This window comes from Muntiacus reevesi, chromosome 3, assembly GCF_963930625.1.
Source record: "Muntiacus reevesi chromosome 3, mMunRee1.1, whole genome shotgun sequence".
In the NCBI taxonomy this organism is placed as follows: Eukaryota; Metazoa; Chordata; class Mammalia; order Artiodactyla; family Cervidae; genus Muntiacus; species Muntiacus reevesi.
The window spans coordinates 175,770,891-175,786,981 of NC_089251.1; the positions used below are offsets into that span (position 1 = coordinate 175,770,891).

At 37.4% G+C, this 16,091-nt stretch overlaps 1 protein-coding gene across 2 annotated transcripts in view; it reads right to left on the reverse strand.

The window, feature by feature from the left end:
• Positions 1 to 16,091, reverse strand: part of GRM1 (glutamate metabotropic receptor 1) — a 397,765-nt gene that overhangs the window by 90,990 nt on the left and 290,684 nt on the right. For both annotated transcript variants that reach the window (XM_065927760.1, XM_065927761.1), the window contains exon 3: positions 15,541 to 15,776. In XM_065927760.1, the coding sequence (XP_065783832.1) occupies positions 15,541 to 15,776 (236 nt within the window). The remainder of the gene's footprint in view (positions 1 to 15,540; positions 15,777 to 16,091) is intronic.

Genomic DNA, 16,091 nt, shown 5'->3' on the forward strand with positions numbered 1-16,091 from the left:
ACAACCAAGAAGAGACTAAGGAGACAACATGGCTAAATGTAATGTGATAGTCATTGAATGGCATCCTGGAACAGAAAAAAAAAGACATTGGATAAAAATTAAGAAAATTTGGATAAAATATGAACTTTAGCTAATAAAATGTGTCAATACCGGTTCATTAATTATAGCAAATACAATGCACCAATGTTAGTAACAAGGGAAACTGATCATGGGGTATATAGACTCTCTGCACTATCATCATGATTTTTCTGAAAATCCAAAACTATTCTACAAAATAGTTTTCCAAAAAAAAAAAAAAGTCAAGACATATGTAAGTCACCTTATATTATACTATAGCTAACTTTCCAGAATATTTATTTTCTTTTCATTTCACTAAAAATCATATTTGAAACTTTCATAGATTGCCTTAAATAATTATTAGGAAACAGGTAGGTATTAATACATAAAGCACACACAAACAGGTATATAAAAACCTTTAGTTAAATAGTCTAGCCTTAAGCACAGTTTTTCACAATGTCTTTAGTCTCTAGGGACTGTGCTGAATAACTGAAAGACTTCTACACACTTCCTATATTCTATATCCTGATTCATTTATAATTTATTATGTTTATTATTTTTCATTATGTGAACCTGTAACATCTACTTGCTTAGCAATTTTCAAATATACAGTAGAGTATTATTAATTATAGTTACCACACTACATTGCATTCACATAACCTATTTTACAACTGGAGGTTTGCATATTTTTTGTTTATGTTTTTATTATTATTTATTCATATCACCCATTTTTAAAATGATGATATATAGGTGTATCTTCAAAAATACTATTTGACTTTTGTTTGCATTTTTTCCTTTCAACAAAGTTAATTCTAAAAGCTATATAACCACACCTTTAACTTGTTCACATCACTTCAGAGTCCAGAACTGTCTTATGACTTAAACTTACCTTCAAATTGAATAAATCATTAATGACATGACAGATTTCCTTTATTGTGCAAAGATTTTTAAATGAAAAAGTTCAAATTTATAATAAGAATTAAAAAATACAAACAATTTTAATTTTAAGAAAGGGCCTTCTAATAAAGGGCACAATAAAGGAGTCCCAGGAGATATATTTTTTTAAATTATGAAGTCTGAGAAAATATTCAGCCTCAGTGATAATAAGAAAGATAAAAATTAAAATGATACTAATTTTCGCATTTTATTTTAGGAATTTGAAAAAGTATAATGCCTAGTCACAGTGTGCCAGGGACCTTTGGACAACATTGTGAAGAAGTTTGCAGGTGAAAATTCCTAGCCTTTTGTTACATTACGATATCTTCTGACCCTGTGACTACAGAGACTTGGAAAACTGTTACTTAAGAGAGAAGGACTGATGCTGACGATGAAGTTCCAATGTTTTGGCCACCTGATGCGAAGAACCAACTCATTGGGAAAGATCCTGATGCTGGGAAAGAATGAGGGCAGGAGGAGAAGGAGGCGGCAGGATGAGATGGTTGGATGGCCATCAGCAACTCAATGGACATGAGTCTGAGCAACTCCCAGAGATAGTGAAGGACAGGGAAGCCTGGAATGATGACTACATGAGGTCACAAAGAGTCAGTACATGACCAAGTGAACAAGGAGAGAATGATGCAGCCAGGCTGAGGGCATTTAATGCCTAGGAGTTGATGTAAATAAGTTGTTTTGGAAAGGGGGAAGCATAGCTCTCAGATATTCAAAGGCCTTTGTAGTATGTTGTAAGAATTTGTACATGCTTGTTATTTTCCTAGAAACATCCATGTTGCTAAGATGTAATGATCTCACTTCCTTGGTAGCTCGGTGGTAAAGAATCTGCCTGTTAATGCAGGAGATGCAAGTTCAGTCCCTGGTTAGGGAAGATCCCCTGGAGAAGGAAAAGGCAACCTACTCCAATATTCTTGCCTGGGAAATCCCATGGACAGAGGAAACTGGCAGGCTCCAATGGGGTCTCATTAAGAGTCAGACATGACAGAAGCGACTAAACAACAACAAAAGATGAGAATAAATTCCAGTTCCAGAGCCTTTAAATAAAAACTTCTCTAGTGGAAACAAGAAAACTCTGTACAGTAATACCTAATTATTACTTAATCCTACCTTAATTAGGAAAGAAAGGGATTTGCTGACAAACCTTCTGACTGATGTCTCGCTGTTTTGGTGTTCTGAATCTTTCATTCATGGTCTCAATAAAAATGACCTATAATTAATTTAGTCCCTGGTAAAGAGGAAGGGGATTTTTCTCCCTCTTCAGTCAAAATACTTCAATTTTTTTACTTTGCCACAGTAATTCTGTCAATTAAAGTTTTGAGTTTAAAATTCTAAACATTTTAACCATATACTTTAGATATAGGAGATTCACCCTCATGAATAAATGGCTGCACTTTAACATTGGTTTAATAGTTATTATTAAATATTATGAAATATGTATTCTTTCTGTTACAGGACATTAAGTTCAGTTCAATTCAGTTCAGTCACTCAGTTGTGTCCGACTTTTTGCTACCAGGGATCATTGATTATAACAGCATATCCTAGCCTATTCTGACCAAAATTGATATCTAAACTAGGAGCGTGATATAACAGCAACGAAAATGACTGTGAATCATAAAACATGAGGTTTATAGAAACAGGTTGCAAATGACAAGGAAACTATGAGTAGGATCTAAAATGATATAAATCATTATTATACAGTGACATAGCATTCAGTAACATTGTCAAGCTATAATAACTTGGAAGGAAGATATTTTATTAAATGAGCTTGCATATTTCAGGGAGAAGGTTGGAAAATTAAATGTACAGAGATGAAAATTAAATCAATTTTCATTTCCAATCTTCAAGACAAAACTGAGATGATCTTTATGGTACAAAGGACAAATGAAAATTCAGCTTCATGACAAAACTCATGCTGTTATAATAAAATCTCCAAAGGAATTAATTTGGCACCCACAAAGTTTTCAGATGAACACAATTGCTAAGAGAACAGACAAGGACTGGTTTTTCAATAGAAGTCGGTTAGGCTCAAGGTTTCTAAAATTAAGTCTAGAAGTTGAGGACTCTCTAAAAAAGAACTGCAGGCAAAGCTATTGGCACATGTTGTGATGGAAATTTAGTTAAAATGAAAGATACATTCTTGGAAAAAGTTTTACTAAGAAAACAAAAAGGTTACCAGCCTAGATGAAAAGAAATAGTGACCACTGAAGATTTAAATGGTCCTTGTGCCATAACCGTTTAAGGTCAGGAAGCAGACTGTAAAAGTTACTTGGCCCCCAAAGAAGACAATGCCCAATGCTTCATCAGAAGAGACCAAAAAGGATTATGTGAAAGCAGGGGGCCTTGCAGGGGTTGGATGCAAATTCCATGAAGAACATGAGACTGGGAGCTTCTCCAAGGGAGCACATCAGAGCCCATTCTGAGAACATTTCTCAAGCCAGCAACGGAAGTTTGGGATATCGTCCCAGTGGAATTTTAAAATTTCTATGAACCAATCACTGCTGTGTATCTCTAAGACTTTGTCTCTTTCAAAATGATTGCTATTATAATTCTTTCATTGCTTCCTATTATACAGTGGGTACGGAGGGATTTGTTTCTCTCGCACACAGGACCATGAAAGAAGAAGAGCCATGTTCAGCCTGACTTAGAGAATATTATATGATCCAAACTTTGAGGCTGATCATTGGATGGGTCTCTTGTGTTTTCTCTGTTGGAGAGTAAAATGAATGCATTTTTCAGAAAGAAATTAGATTTATCTAAATAATTTCAACCTGAAAGATAAGGTATGGTAGACCTGTTGTTCACAAAGTATTTGCTGCCTTTTCCTGGGAAAGTATGACACTGCCCACTCCCTGATGTCAGGCCAGGCTAATGTAACTTTCTTTCATCAATGAAGCATTATTTAAAGTAGTGGATGTCAATTCCAGGTAGAAACTCTTAGGGCCAGCATAGGATTGGCTGTACTCTATTCTACTGTAATAATGGACAGTATTCCAGACTGAATCTTCACTGTCAGCTTAGTTTTGGAGTAAAGATGACCTGGGAAAAAGGCATAGAAAACCTGCAGTGGAAATGGGACATGAGACAGAACTAAGTCTGTACTTCGAAGATAATGGAATTTTGGGGGGCATTTGTTACTGTGTAGTCTATCCTAACTGATTCGTATTCCTGTTTCCATTTGTATTTTATATTTCAATTATTTAACTTGAGGGAACTTTAAAAATGTGGAGTGATAAAAGGAGGCACTCCAAAAAATCTTAAAGGGAAGTTCACTTTGCCCAAGAAAGAAACTCATAATCTTCTTACACTTACTAAGAGCCACACTTATGGTCAGATATTAAAACTAATCATCATCTAGATTGGAAATCTAAATTTAATATGGAATGCAGAAAAACACAATATACAGGCACAAGGGCAATAAGCCTAAATAAGCTTGATTAAATGGGCAATCTTTGGCAGTCTGTGTTGCTACTGGCTACAGCTCTAGAGGATGATTGTGAAGAAACAAATATAATTTTATATTAGTCAGCAAACAAGCCCTGAGATAATTTGGGATTTGAAACTTGGGACTTGAAGACTGAAACAGTACAGTCTTCTGGGTATAAGGGCAAAAAATCAGGAAAAACAGAGGTGAGTGTGGCTGATACCTGTTAAGCTCAGGATCTCACTGTGTATGCCTCTCTAGGACTTTGCAGAATGGAATGATCTGTACATTTTCTTTAAACCAACTCACATTCACTCAGTAATTAATATAGAGATGAATGAAAAATAATTGAAAAAAGCACAAACTATGATTCACCAGGCTCTAGCTCTCACAGACAGCCAGGCTCCTGGAGAATATCTGATATCTTGGCACATATTTGTGGGAGAAAGATGGAAAATTATTTATATGGAGTGAATTGAGGTATAAGAGACAAAGAGCATTTGTAAGGACATTAATTGGATTAAAGAATTACCAAGCAAGGCCTTGCCCATCAGAACAAGACCCAGTTTTCCCCTCAGTCAGTCTCTCCCATCAGGAAGCTTCCATAAGCCTCTTATCCTTCTCCATCAGAGGGGAGACAGACTGAAAACCACAATCACAGAAAACCAACCAATCTGATCACATGGACCATAGCCTTGTCTAACTCAATGAAACTATGAGCCACACGCTGTAGGGTCACGCAAGACAGACGGATCATAGTGGAGAGTTCTGACAAAACGTGGTCCACAGGAGAAGAAAATGTCAAACCACTTCAGTATTCTTGCCGTGAGAATCCCAAGAACAGTATGAAAAGGTAAAAGATAGGATACGGAAAGATGAACTTCCCAGGTCAGTAGGTGACCAATATGCTATCAGAGATCAGTGCAGAAATAACTCCAGAAAGAATGAAGATACAGAGCCAAAGCAAAAATAACACCCAGTTGTGGATGTGACTGGTGATGAATGTAAAGTCTGATGCTGTAAAGAGCAAATTTGCATAGGAACCTCGAATGCTAGGCCCATGAATCAAGGCAAATTGGAAGTGGTCAAACAGGAGACGGCAAGAGTGAACGTCAACATTTTAGGAATCAGCGAACTAAAATGGACTGAAATGGGTGAATTTAACACAGATGACGATTATATCTACTACTGTGGGAAAGAATCCCTTAGAAGAAATGGAGTAGTCATAATAGTCAACAAAAGAGTCTGAAATGCAGAGATTGGATGCAATCTCAAAAATGACAGAATGATCTCCATTCATTTCCAAGTCAAACCATTCACTATCACAGTAATCCAAGTCTATGCCCCAACCACTAATGCTGAAGAAGTTGAAGTTGAGTGGTTCTAGGAAGACCTACAAGACCTTCTAGAGCTAACATCCAAAAAAGATGTCCGTTTCATTACAGGGGACTGGAATGCAAAAGTAGGAAGTCAGAGATACCTGGAGTAACAGGCAAATTTGGCTTTGGAGTACAGAATGAAGCAGGGCAAAGGCTAATAGAGTTTTGCCAAGAGAACGCACTGGTCACGGCAAACACTCTTCTCCAGCAACACAAGAGAAGACTCTACAGATGGACATCACCAGAAGGTCAATACTGAAATCAGATTGACTATATTCTTTGCAGCCAAAGATGGAGAAGCTCTACAGTCAGCAAAAACAAGACTGGGAGCTGACTGTGGCTCAGATCATGAACTCCTTATTGCCACATTCAGACTTAAATTGAAGAAAGTGGGGAAAACACTAGACCATTCAGGTATGACCTAAATTAAATCCCTTATGATTATACAGTGGAAGTGACAAATAGATGCAAAGACACTCTGATAGACAGAGTGCCTGATGAACTGTGCACAGAGATTGGTGGCATTGTATAGGAGACAGTGATCAAGACCATCCCCAAGAAAAAGAAATGCAAGGGGGCAAAATGGTTGTCTGAAGAGGCCTTGCAAATGGCTGAGAAAAGAAGAGAAGTGAAAGGCAAAGGAAAAAGGAAAGATAATACCCATTTGAATGCAGAGTTTCAAAGAACAGTGAGGAAAAATAAGAAAGCCTTCCTCAGTGATCAGTGCAAAGAAATGGAGGGAAAAAATAGAACGGGAAAGACAAGAGATCTCTTCAAGAAAATTAGAGATAACAAGGGAACGTTTCCTGCAAAGATGGGAACAATAAAGGACAGAAATGGTATGGACCTAACAGAAGCAGAAGATATTAAGAAGAGGTGGCAAGAATACACAGAAGAACTATACAAAAAAGATCTTCAAGACCCAGATAACCACGATGGTATGATCACTCACCTAGAGCCAATCACCCTGGAATGCGAAATCAAGTGGGCCTTAGGAAGAATCATTATGAACAAAGCTAGTGGAGGTGATGGAATTCCAGTTCAGCTATTTCAAATCCTAAAGATGATGCTGTGAAAGTGCTGCACTCAATAAGCCACCAAATTTGGAAAACTCAGGAGAGGCCACAGGACTGGAAAGGGTCAGTTTTTATCTCAATCCCAAAGGAAGGCAATGCCTAAGAACGTTCAGATGACCACACAATTGCACTCATCTCACATGCTAGCAAAGTAATGCTCAAAATTCTCCAGGCCAGGCTTCAGCAATACGTGAACTATGAACTCCAGATGTTCAAGTTGGATTTAGAAAAGGCAGAGGAACCAGAGTCAAACTGTCAACATCCATTAGATCATCAAAAAAGCAAAAGAGTTCCAGAAAAACATCTATTTCTGCTTTATGGACTATGCCAAAGCTTTTGACTGTGTGGATCACAACAAACTGGAAAATTCTGAAAGAGATGGGAAAACCAGACCACCTGACCTGTCTCTTGAGAAACCTGTATGCAGGTCAGGAAGCAACAGTTAGAACTGGACATGGAACAACAGACTGTTTCCAAATAGGAAAAGGTGTGTGTCAAGGCTGAATGTTGTCACCCTGCTTATTTAACCTATATGCAGAGTACATCATGAAAAATGCTGGATGGATGAAGCACAAACTGGAATCAAGATTGCCAGGAGAAACATCAATAACCTCAGATATGCAGATGGCACCACCCTTCTGGCAGAAAGTGAAGAAGAACCAAACAACCTCTTGATGAAAGTGAAAGAGGAGAGTGAAAAATTTGACTTAAAACTCAACATTCAGAATACTACGGTCATGGCATCTGATCGCATTACTTAATGACAGATAGGTGGGGAATCAAAGGAAACAGTGAGTGACTTTATTTTTTTGGGGGGGGGGGTGGGCTCCAAAAATCACTGCAGGTGGTGACATCAGCCATGAAATTAAAAGACATTTTCACCTTGGGGGAAAACTATGACCAAACTAGACAGCATATTAAAAAGCAAAGACATGACTTTGCCAACAAAGTTCTACTCAAAGCTATGGTTTTTCTAGTAGTCATGTATAGATGAGAGAGTTGGACCATAAAGAAAGCTGAGCACTGAAGAATTGATGCTTTTGAAATGTGATGCTGGAGAAGACTCCTGAGAATCCCTTGAACAGCAAGGTGATCCTACCAGTCCATCCTAAAGGAGATCAGTTCTTCATATTCATTGGAAGGACTGATGCTGAAGCTGAAACTCCAATACTTTGGCCACCTTATGTGAAGCACTGACTCATTGGAAAAGACCCTGATGCTGGGAAAGATTGAGGGCAGGAGGAGAAGGGGGCAACAGAGGATGAGCTGGTTGGATGGCATCTCCAACTCAATGGACATGAATTTGAGTAAGCTCCAGGAATTGGTGATGGACAGAGAAGCCTGGAGTTCTGCAGTCCATGGGGTCCCAAAAATTGGGACATGACTGAGCGACTGAGCTGAATGTTATATCAACAAACACAGATGAAAACACTCTAATGGCAAAAAGTGAAGAGAAAGTAAAGAGCCTCTTGATGAAAGTGAAAGAGGAGAGTGAAAAAGCTGACTTGAAATTCAGCATTCATAAAACGAAGATCATGGCATCCAGACCCATCACTTCATGGCAAATAGATAGGGAAAAAGTGTAAACCAGTGACAGATTTTACTTTCTTGGGTTCCCAAATCACTGCAGATGGTGACTTAAGCCACAAAATTAAAAGATGCTTGCTTCTTGGAAGAAAAACTATGACAAACTTTAATAGCATATTACAAAACAGAGACATCACTTTGCCAACAAATGTCTGTACAGTCAAAGCTATGGTTTATCCAGTAGTCATGTACAGATGTGAGAGTTGGCCCATAAAGAAGGTTGGGCACCAAAGAACTGATGCTTCTCAAATGTGGTATTGGCGAAAACTCTTGAGAGTCCCTTGGACAGCAAGGATACCAAACCAGTCAATCCTAAAGGAAATCAACTGTGAATATTCATTTTAAGGACTGATGCTGAAGCTAGCTGAAGCTCTATCCTTGACCATCAGGTGCAAAAAGTCAACTCATTGGAAAAGACTTCGATGCTGGGAAAGATTGAGGGCAGGAGAAGAAGGGGGCAATAGAGAATGAGATGTTTGGATGGCATCACTGACTCAATGGATGTGAGTTTGAGCAAACTCTGGGAGATAGTGCATGACAGGGAGGCCTGGTATGTTGCATCCATGGGATTACAAAGAGTTGGACATGACTTGGCAACTGAACAACATCAACTAAAATTTTAAAAAGAAAAGAAATAGGTAGACTATGCTTATAGTACAAGATTATTTTCAGAACTTCATCTATGTGTAATAATGAATGAGATATGCCTGAGTCATTCCAATATCTAGATGCAAAACAAGATTATTTTATTTTCATTTTTCCAACCAAAAGATATAAATACATGTGCTATGGACTGAATGTCTGTTTCTCCTCAAAATTCTTAGGTTTAAACCCTGATTTCCAATATGATAGCATTAATATTTGGCGAGAGGGATCTGGGGAGATAATTAGATCTTGAGTGTGATGTCCTTGTGATATGATTAGTGCCCTTGTGAGAAAAGGCCTTGCTTCCTGTCTCTGTTCTTCAGGGAAACCAAGAAAAAGTCTTCACCAGAACCTGATCATCTTAGCATCAAGATTTCTCAGTTTCTATCCACCAGAACTATGAGGGAAAAAATGCTTGCTGTCTTAAGCCACCCAGTCTATGGTAATTTGTTATAGCAATTGGAAAGGACAAAGAACATCTAAGACTTCTGAAACATATTTCCATAAGGCAACTTCTACCTGCATGGTCCAAGAATCTATGACTGTTTTGTTTTAAGAGTGTTTATTTGGCTTAGCTGTAACTGTACCCCATTTGTCAGCACTGTCTGTACAACTGAATTCCTAAGTAGAGAATAAGTTTACTGCCTTGGATCAGGGGGATTTGAAATCTTCATTGCATTATCTATAAAAATGTTTAGCTTTGTTCCATGAGATACAGAGCACAATATTGTACTATTCTTTTTACAGTAGGGTAATACAGAATTGTAGCACTGGTTTGAGAAATTCTGCTCCTCAGTTTAATTAACCCAACTATTGCTCCATGTGAAGTTCACAGAATATAAGGCAATGGAGACCCTTTATTGGGTATCTATGGCCACAATAATGCTGCATAGCAAAGGCTCAGTAGCTTAAAACAACAATATTTATCTAGTTCATGAGTCTGGGGGTCAACTGGGCTGTTCTGCTGCTCTGGGCTATACATGATTCATCTCAGCTGGGGGCTTTTCATGTGTAGACAGTAAGCTAATGGCTTGGCTGGGAATTGGCTTATTCGGGATGACCTCAATAGAGAGGTTATCCTATTTCTGCTCCATGTTCTCTCTCATCTTCTAGAAGGCTAACTCAGGCTTGTACATAGGGCTGGGGGAGGACTCCAGGCAGGAGAATGGGAGTAGGTCAAGCCTCTTGAGACCTAGATTTGGAACCAATAAGCTGTGAGGTCAATCCAGATTCACAAGGTCATGGATAAAGGCTGATGATATTCTCCAGGAGTGTGTATTGATATTTGGGCCAAACTCACAAAAGGCAAAGAGAAGTTATTACTTGTCCTACTGGGCTGAAAGAAATTGGAACTTATTTCAGTTCATAGATCATCTTAATCTGAATCAAACAGTAATGAACCAATTTCATACAAACTTACATAATAAGTTAACTCAAAATAGAAAGTTCCTAAAGTATAAAATGTGATGAGGCAAATAGTTTATAAAAATTGGTAACCAATCTAGAAATTGTGAATGGCAGTCTCCAAGTTCCTGGACAAGAATATACAAGTTCAGAAGCCTTGAAATTTTGTTATATCAGACTGGCATTAACTGACTAGTCCTCAGTTATTGGTAAGCGTTACAGATGTCTTTCATTATGTTTTGGGTAATAACCAAGTACAAGGATATACTAGCTTTAAAAAGCATTGTGACCATCTGTTCTTGATTGGTACAAAGAATAAGAAGAGAAGGTAAAATTTTGGCTATAAATACACTAGATTATAAAAAAGGCTGATGGCAACATAGTGAACCCAATATATTCATACAGGTAATATACTGCTAGCCACAGTAAATCTTAATATTGCCATATTTCAAGATAATGATAATATATGTTTTCAAGGAACCTCCAAACTCTCATCTTCTTAGACCAATAATTATATATTCAGAAATCTACAGTGAGGGAACAATCCAAAAATAGTAACAACAACAAACATGAAAACTTTCTGTACCATACTGAGTTGATTTTTTATAAGAAGGAAAATTGGAAGTGACCTAAACACTCAACTATGTGAGAAGGGCTAAGTAATTATAGTATAATCATTGAATAGAATATTATAGAGCTATTAAAATGGTGGTTATAAAGGCCACACAGCAACATCAAAAAAATAAAGCATGATCCTAAGTAAATAAAGATACAGAATTATACACACACTTTGAGTATAATTATGCAAAACAAAATGTGCTGGTGGGAGTTGCCTTTTGGAATTCCTTATTTTAGAAAGCCTTATAAATGTTCATGTCTTTTGATTGAGTAATTCAACTTCTGGAAATGTATCCAAGAAAATTATCTGATATGCAAAAAGGAAAAATTTAGAAGAAAGAACTTTTAGTGCATCGTTGTAGTTTTAGTTTCAATTGTGAAGATATGAAAAAGAAATGATTTTAAATAAATTATAGCTCATTTGTTTGCAGAATGTTATATAACCACTAAGAATGAAAGAATTTAATGACAAAGAGAACTTTGTAATTTTTTAAAAAGTTTGCATTCATTTTTAAAAGCAATATATAACAAAAATTTAACAGTGTATTTAGTAGAAATACATCAAATATTTAACAGTAATTAACAATGGCTATATAAAAGCAAATTTTTAATGCTTTTCATGTTTATTATGCTTTTGTATATTGTCAATTTGCCTATACTAAGCATAGTAGTATGTACTGCTTTGGTAATCAGGAAAAAAAAGCATAAAAGCCTACATAGAACAAAATAAACAAAAGAAAATATTGGATTGGCCCACAAGTTCATTTGCAGGAAAACCTGAATGAACTTCTGGGCCAGTCCTATATATATATTGGCACGGTGTAAGAGTAACTGATTAAGGGCTGTGTGCCTGTTTTTTTCTAGTTAACATAGCCTGAAATGTAGTTATATTAAATTTGTAATTTCAAAAACTGTATATATTAATGAAATGACCTATGTCATATCTTATTTGTCATATGGTAAGACATGACAGTAATGATAACTCCTTACATTTAAGTTGCAAAATATCTCACTTACATTATTTCATTCAATTCTCACACCTGTGTGAAGTAGAAATTGCTACCATGTTCCAGTTGTAGAAATTTAGACTCAGAGGTAAAGCGAGGTCCTCCAAGTCACCTGGCTGATGCCTGGCTGAACCAGTGTTGGACCCAATTGTTTAACTTCCAACTGTTCTCTCAGCTTCCATGGAATCATTTTAGCACTTCTTATCAGGAATGATAAAGCACTGTCACTGCCAACACCACACAAAAGCTGCAGACGACTAAGACACTTACTGGAAGACAGTGACGTTGACTTGCTTTGTACCTGCTTTTCCCGCTGTCCTCGCAATGATTGCTTTTTCAGAAAATTAGACTTTGATGTTTCAGTTAGTGCTTTTCCAACACATCTCAAATCCCCTGATAGACTCAACTAATTAAGCAGTGATGTAGCACTTGCATGAAGTACTTTTTAATTAGCTACAGTGATACCCAAATTATTCAGCCTCAGTTCAGGACCCTTAATATTCAAACTGACAATCCAGTGCATGTAGACTCTTTATTTAAACAGTGATATCTGAAATGAAGCTCAACAAAGGTTTCTATGGAAACTAACTTCAATATCAAAACTTTCCAAAACATCAAAATGACCCAATTAGAAGTGGTAAAAATAAATGACAGAAAGTGTAGCTATGAACAGTATGGAAAGGTTGCTTCTACTTCTTTACATTAATTTTCATAAGTGTGCCTGCATATTCATTAGAAGACTGTGCAATTCGTTTGATATTTAAGAATATAAAGTAGATAAGAATGTTGCATGAAGTGAAATTTGATATTGCTCTGCAATAAAATTGAAGTCAATTTCATATGGAGATTAAAACTGGAGAGTTAGTTTATACAACTGTGTATATACAAAGATATAGATAAACACTACTAAAGATAAAAGTCTGGGATTTTTGCAGAAGAAAAGATGAAAATTTTAAGAATTATTTCCAAGTAAAAAAGTTAAATAAGCCCTTTGTCATCCTTACAACTACGAACAAAGGGAAATATTTGCTGAACTTGACTCCAGAATGAAATCCAAATAAAAGCATATTTATTAACTTTTGTAATCACATAAGAAGCTCTTAAAAAGGCTTTGCGAGTCAAGCATAATGAGAACAATTCATGAATGTACCATTTTTTTCCTGCTATGAATGTTAACCAAGTTTAGATATTAACCTTGATATTTGAATGTAATGTGACAAATGAAAACCCAAAGTATTATTGTACATGGCTGCAGAGTTCTAACTTTTGTTTCAAAAGTTTAGGTCACAAAATAATTCCCTGGGAGTTCCTAAATAAAGACATCCACACATGTTTAAAAAGTAATATTCTGAACTTTACTAATGAAAGAAAATATCACAGTGATATATATAATTGTATTACTAATAGGCTCTCAAACTTAACTCATCTGAAATTTATCTCCTGATCCCTAAAACCTACTTTTCCTGGATTCTTCCTCATCTCAGTCAACAGTGACACTATCTTTTCAGTTGCTCAGACCAGTCTTTCTTGACAATTCTGTCAGCAAATGCCCTTAGCTCTCATTCAAAAGAGCCTCAGAATCAATCACCCCTCTCCATCTTGCTTGCCACAACCATGGCCCAATCCACCACATTCTCACCAGCATTATTACAGCAACCTCCTCACTGCCCTGCTTCCCTTTTGTCAAAACTGAAAAATTGCAAGTAACTCTGTTCAGAAAAAGTAAGACTGACCCTGTATCTGCTCTGCTCAGACTTCCCAGCGGCTTCCTATCACACTCAGAACAAAGCCAAAGTTTTCACAAGGCACAGTGAAGTCCTGTGGGACTGTTTCCCCATGTGCCTCTCCTACTCACCTCCTGTTATTCTAGGAACTCACTGGCTCTGGCAGCCTGAGTTCCATACTGTTCTCCCACTAAACCAGGCATTCCAGTGCCTCTATTTATTTGTTATTCCCTCTGCTTGGAATGCCCTTCCCAAGTGTTTGCATAGCTCACTCTCAAATCCTTTTGGCTGCACCACATGACATGTGGTATCTTAGTTCATGGACCAGGGATTGAACCTGTGCTCCCTGCCCTAGATGTACCGAAAGCCCGGAGTCTTAACCCCTGCAGCTGGTGCCCTGAATTTTTTTTTAAACCGGGGTATATTTGCTTCACAATATTGTGTTAGTTTCTATTGCACAAGGAAGTGAATCAACTATATGTACACATAATCCTCTCCCTTGGACCTCCCTCCCACCCTTCCCATCCCACCCATCTAAGTCACCACAGAGCACTGAGCTATACAACAGCTTTCCCACTAGCTAGCTATCTTACTCATGGTGGTATATACTTGTTAATTTCAATCTTCCAATTTATCCCACCCCCTTTCCCCCCCAAACCATGTCCACATGCCCATTTTCTACATCTGTGTTTCTATTCTTGCCCTGCAAGTACATTCATCTGTATCATCTTTCTAGATTTCACATATATGCATTAATATATGATATTTGTTTTTCCCAATGAAATTGGGTCACTTGTAGAGACATGGATGAACCTAGAGACTGCCATACAGAGGAGATTCTAGACATTTCTAAATAAAATCTTTTCAGCCATATCCCACCACTGTGCTACAATCCAAATTTGGTCATAGAAAGTCTTTAATTCTCTGGTATTTCCTGGTGGCAGGGAGAAGGGAGACACGCTATGGAGTTCATCAAGCTCTGAACGATCTTAGCAATGCACTGCCCTTCTTGGGCATCCTCAGTGGTCCGTGCATGGGGGGGGGAGGGGATATTAGACCCATTGAGAATCATCATTAAGTGATTTTCTAACATCGAAATATGAATGCTATTAATGCTAAAAATAATTTGTATAATTAGCCATATTCTTAGGTAATTACCAAGATGAAATTATAGGCTTTTTCATCTGTAAAACAGAGGAAAGTACTGAGTTTTTTGGTCACCTGTGCCCATAAACGCCCATGTTGGCGATGTGACCCTAGGTGGCATCTTATCTTCTTTTGGCTTTCATATCAAAACAAAGTCATGAAGAAGAAAAAGAGATCAAACCAGTGCTGCTTACTGATGTCTGTGGTTAACATCTCCTAAGCATGCCTACAATAAATCTCTTTCCTCTGGCCTGAATACTAAATACTTGAATTCTCAGTTTGCTTTTCCTTTATTTGTTATTTCTTATAACTTGTGCCACCAGAGACCAAAGCAGTCTCCATGTTTCCAGAATAAAGAAACATGAATCCTCGGGGGAACATACACTTCCTCCTCATTCTAGCCATTTTATAAATTAAATTGGAAATCTAGTCTTTGTATCTCCAGCCTTGGCACCTTCTACATTCATTGAACAAGCTGGAGGAAATGACCAAAATTTGAGCTGTGATTTTGTGAAGATGAGTTACCTGTGCAGATTCTTTTAAAGTTGGGGTTTTCCAGAATGTGTCCTGGTAGGCGGCACTGGAACCGATGTTGCCAGAACTCAGGGAACCAGGGATTCCTTGTATTAGTGTCCAGCCTCAGTTTCAGGAAATAATCATCAAATGACCTGACCTCTGGAGACTGCAGCTTTATCGTGATTCCCCCGTTGGCTTCCACCTCATAACCTTCAATGACTTCATCTCTGTCTGCCCATCCATCACTAAAAAAATGTGGGGATTGGGGTGGGGAGAGAGAAAGACAAAAGTCTCACAAATAGAGCTCTGAGTTATGCATGATAGAAGCAGTTCAGCAAGATTGAAAGTTTGTTTAAGCCAATATTGTTATCCATCGATCACTTTTTTTGTGGAGAGTGGAAAGCTGTAGAATCATCACATCTTGTTTGTTTTTCACAATATTGAAAGTGATGATGAAGATGATGACAGTAGCAATCACAAGAACTAACCATTGAGCATGTACTAGTCATCAGATTCTGTACTACTCACTTTTACTGAGTCAGATGTTCAGCAAATAGCTG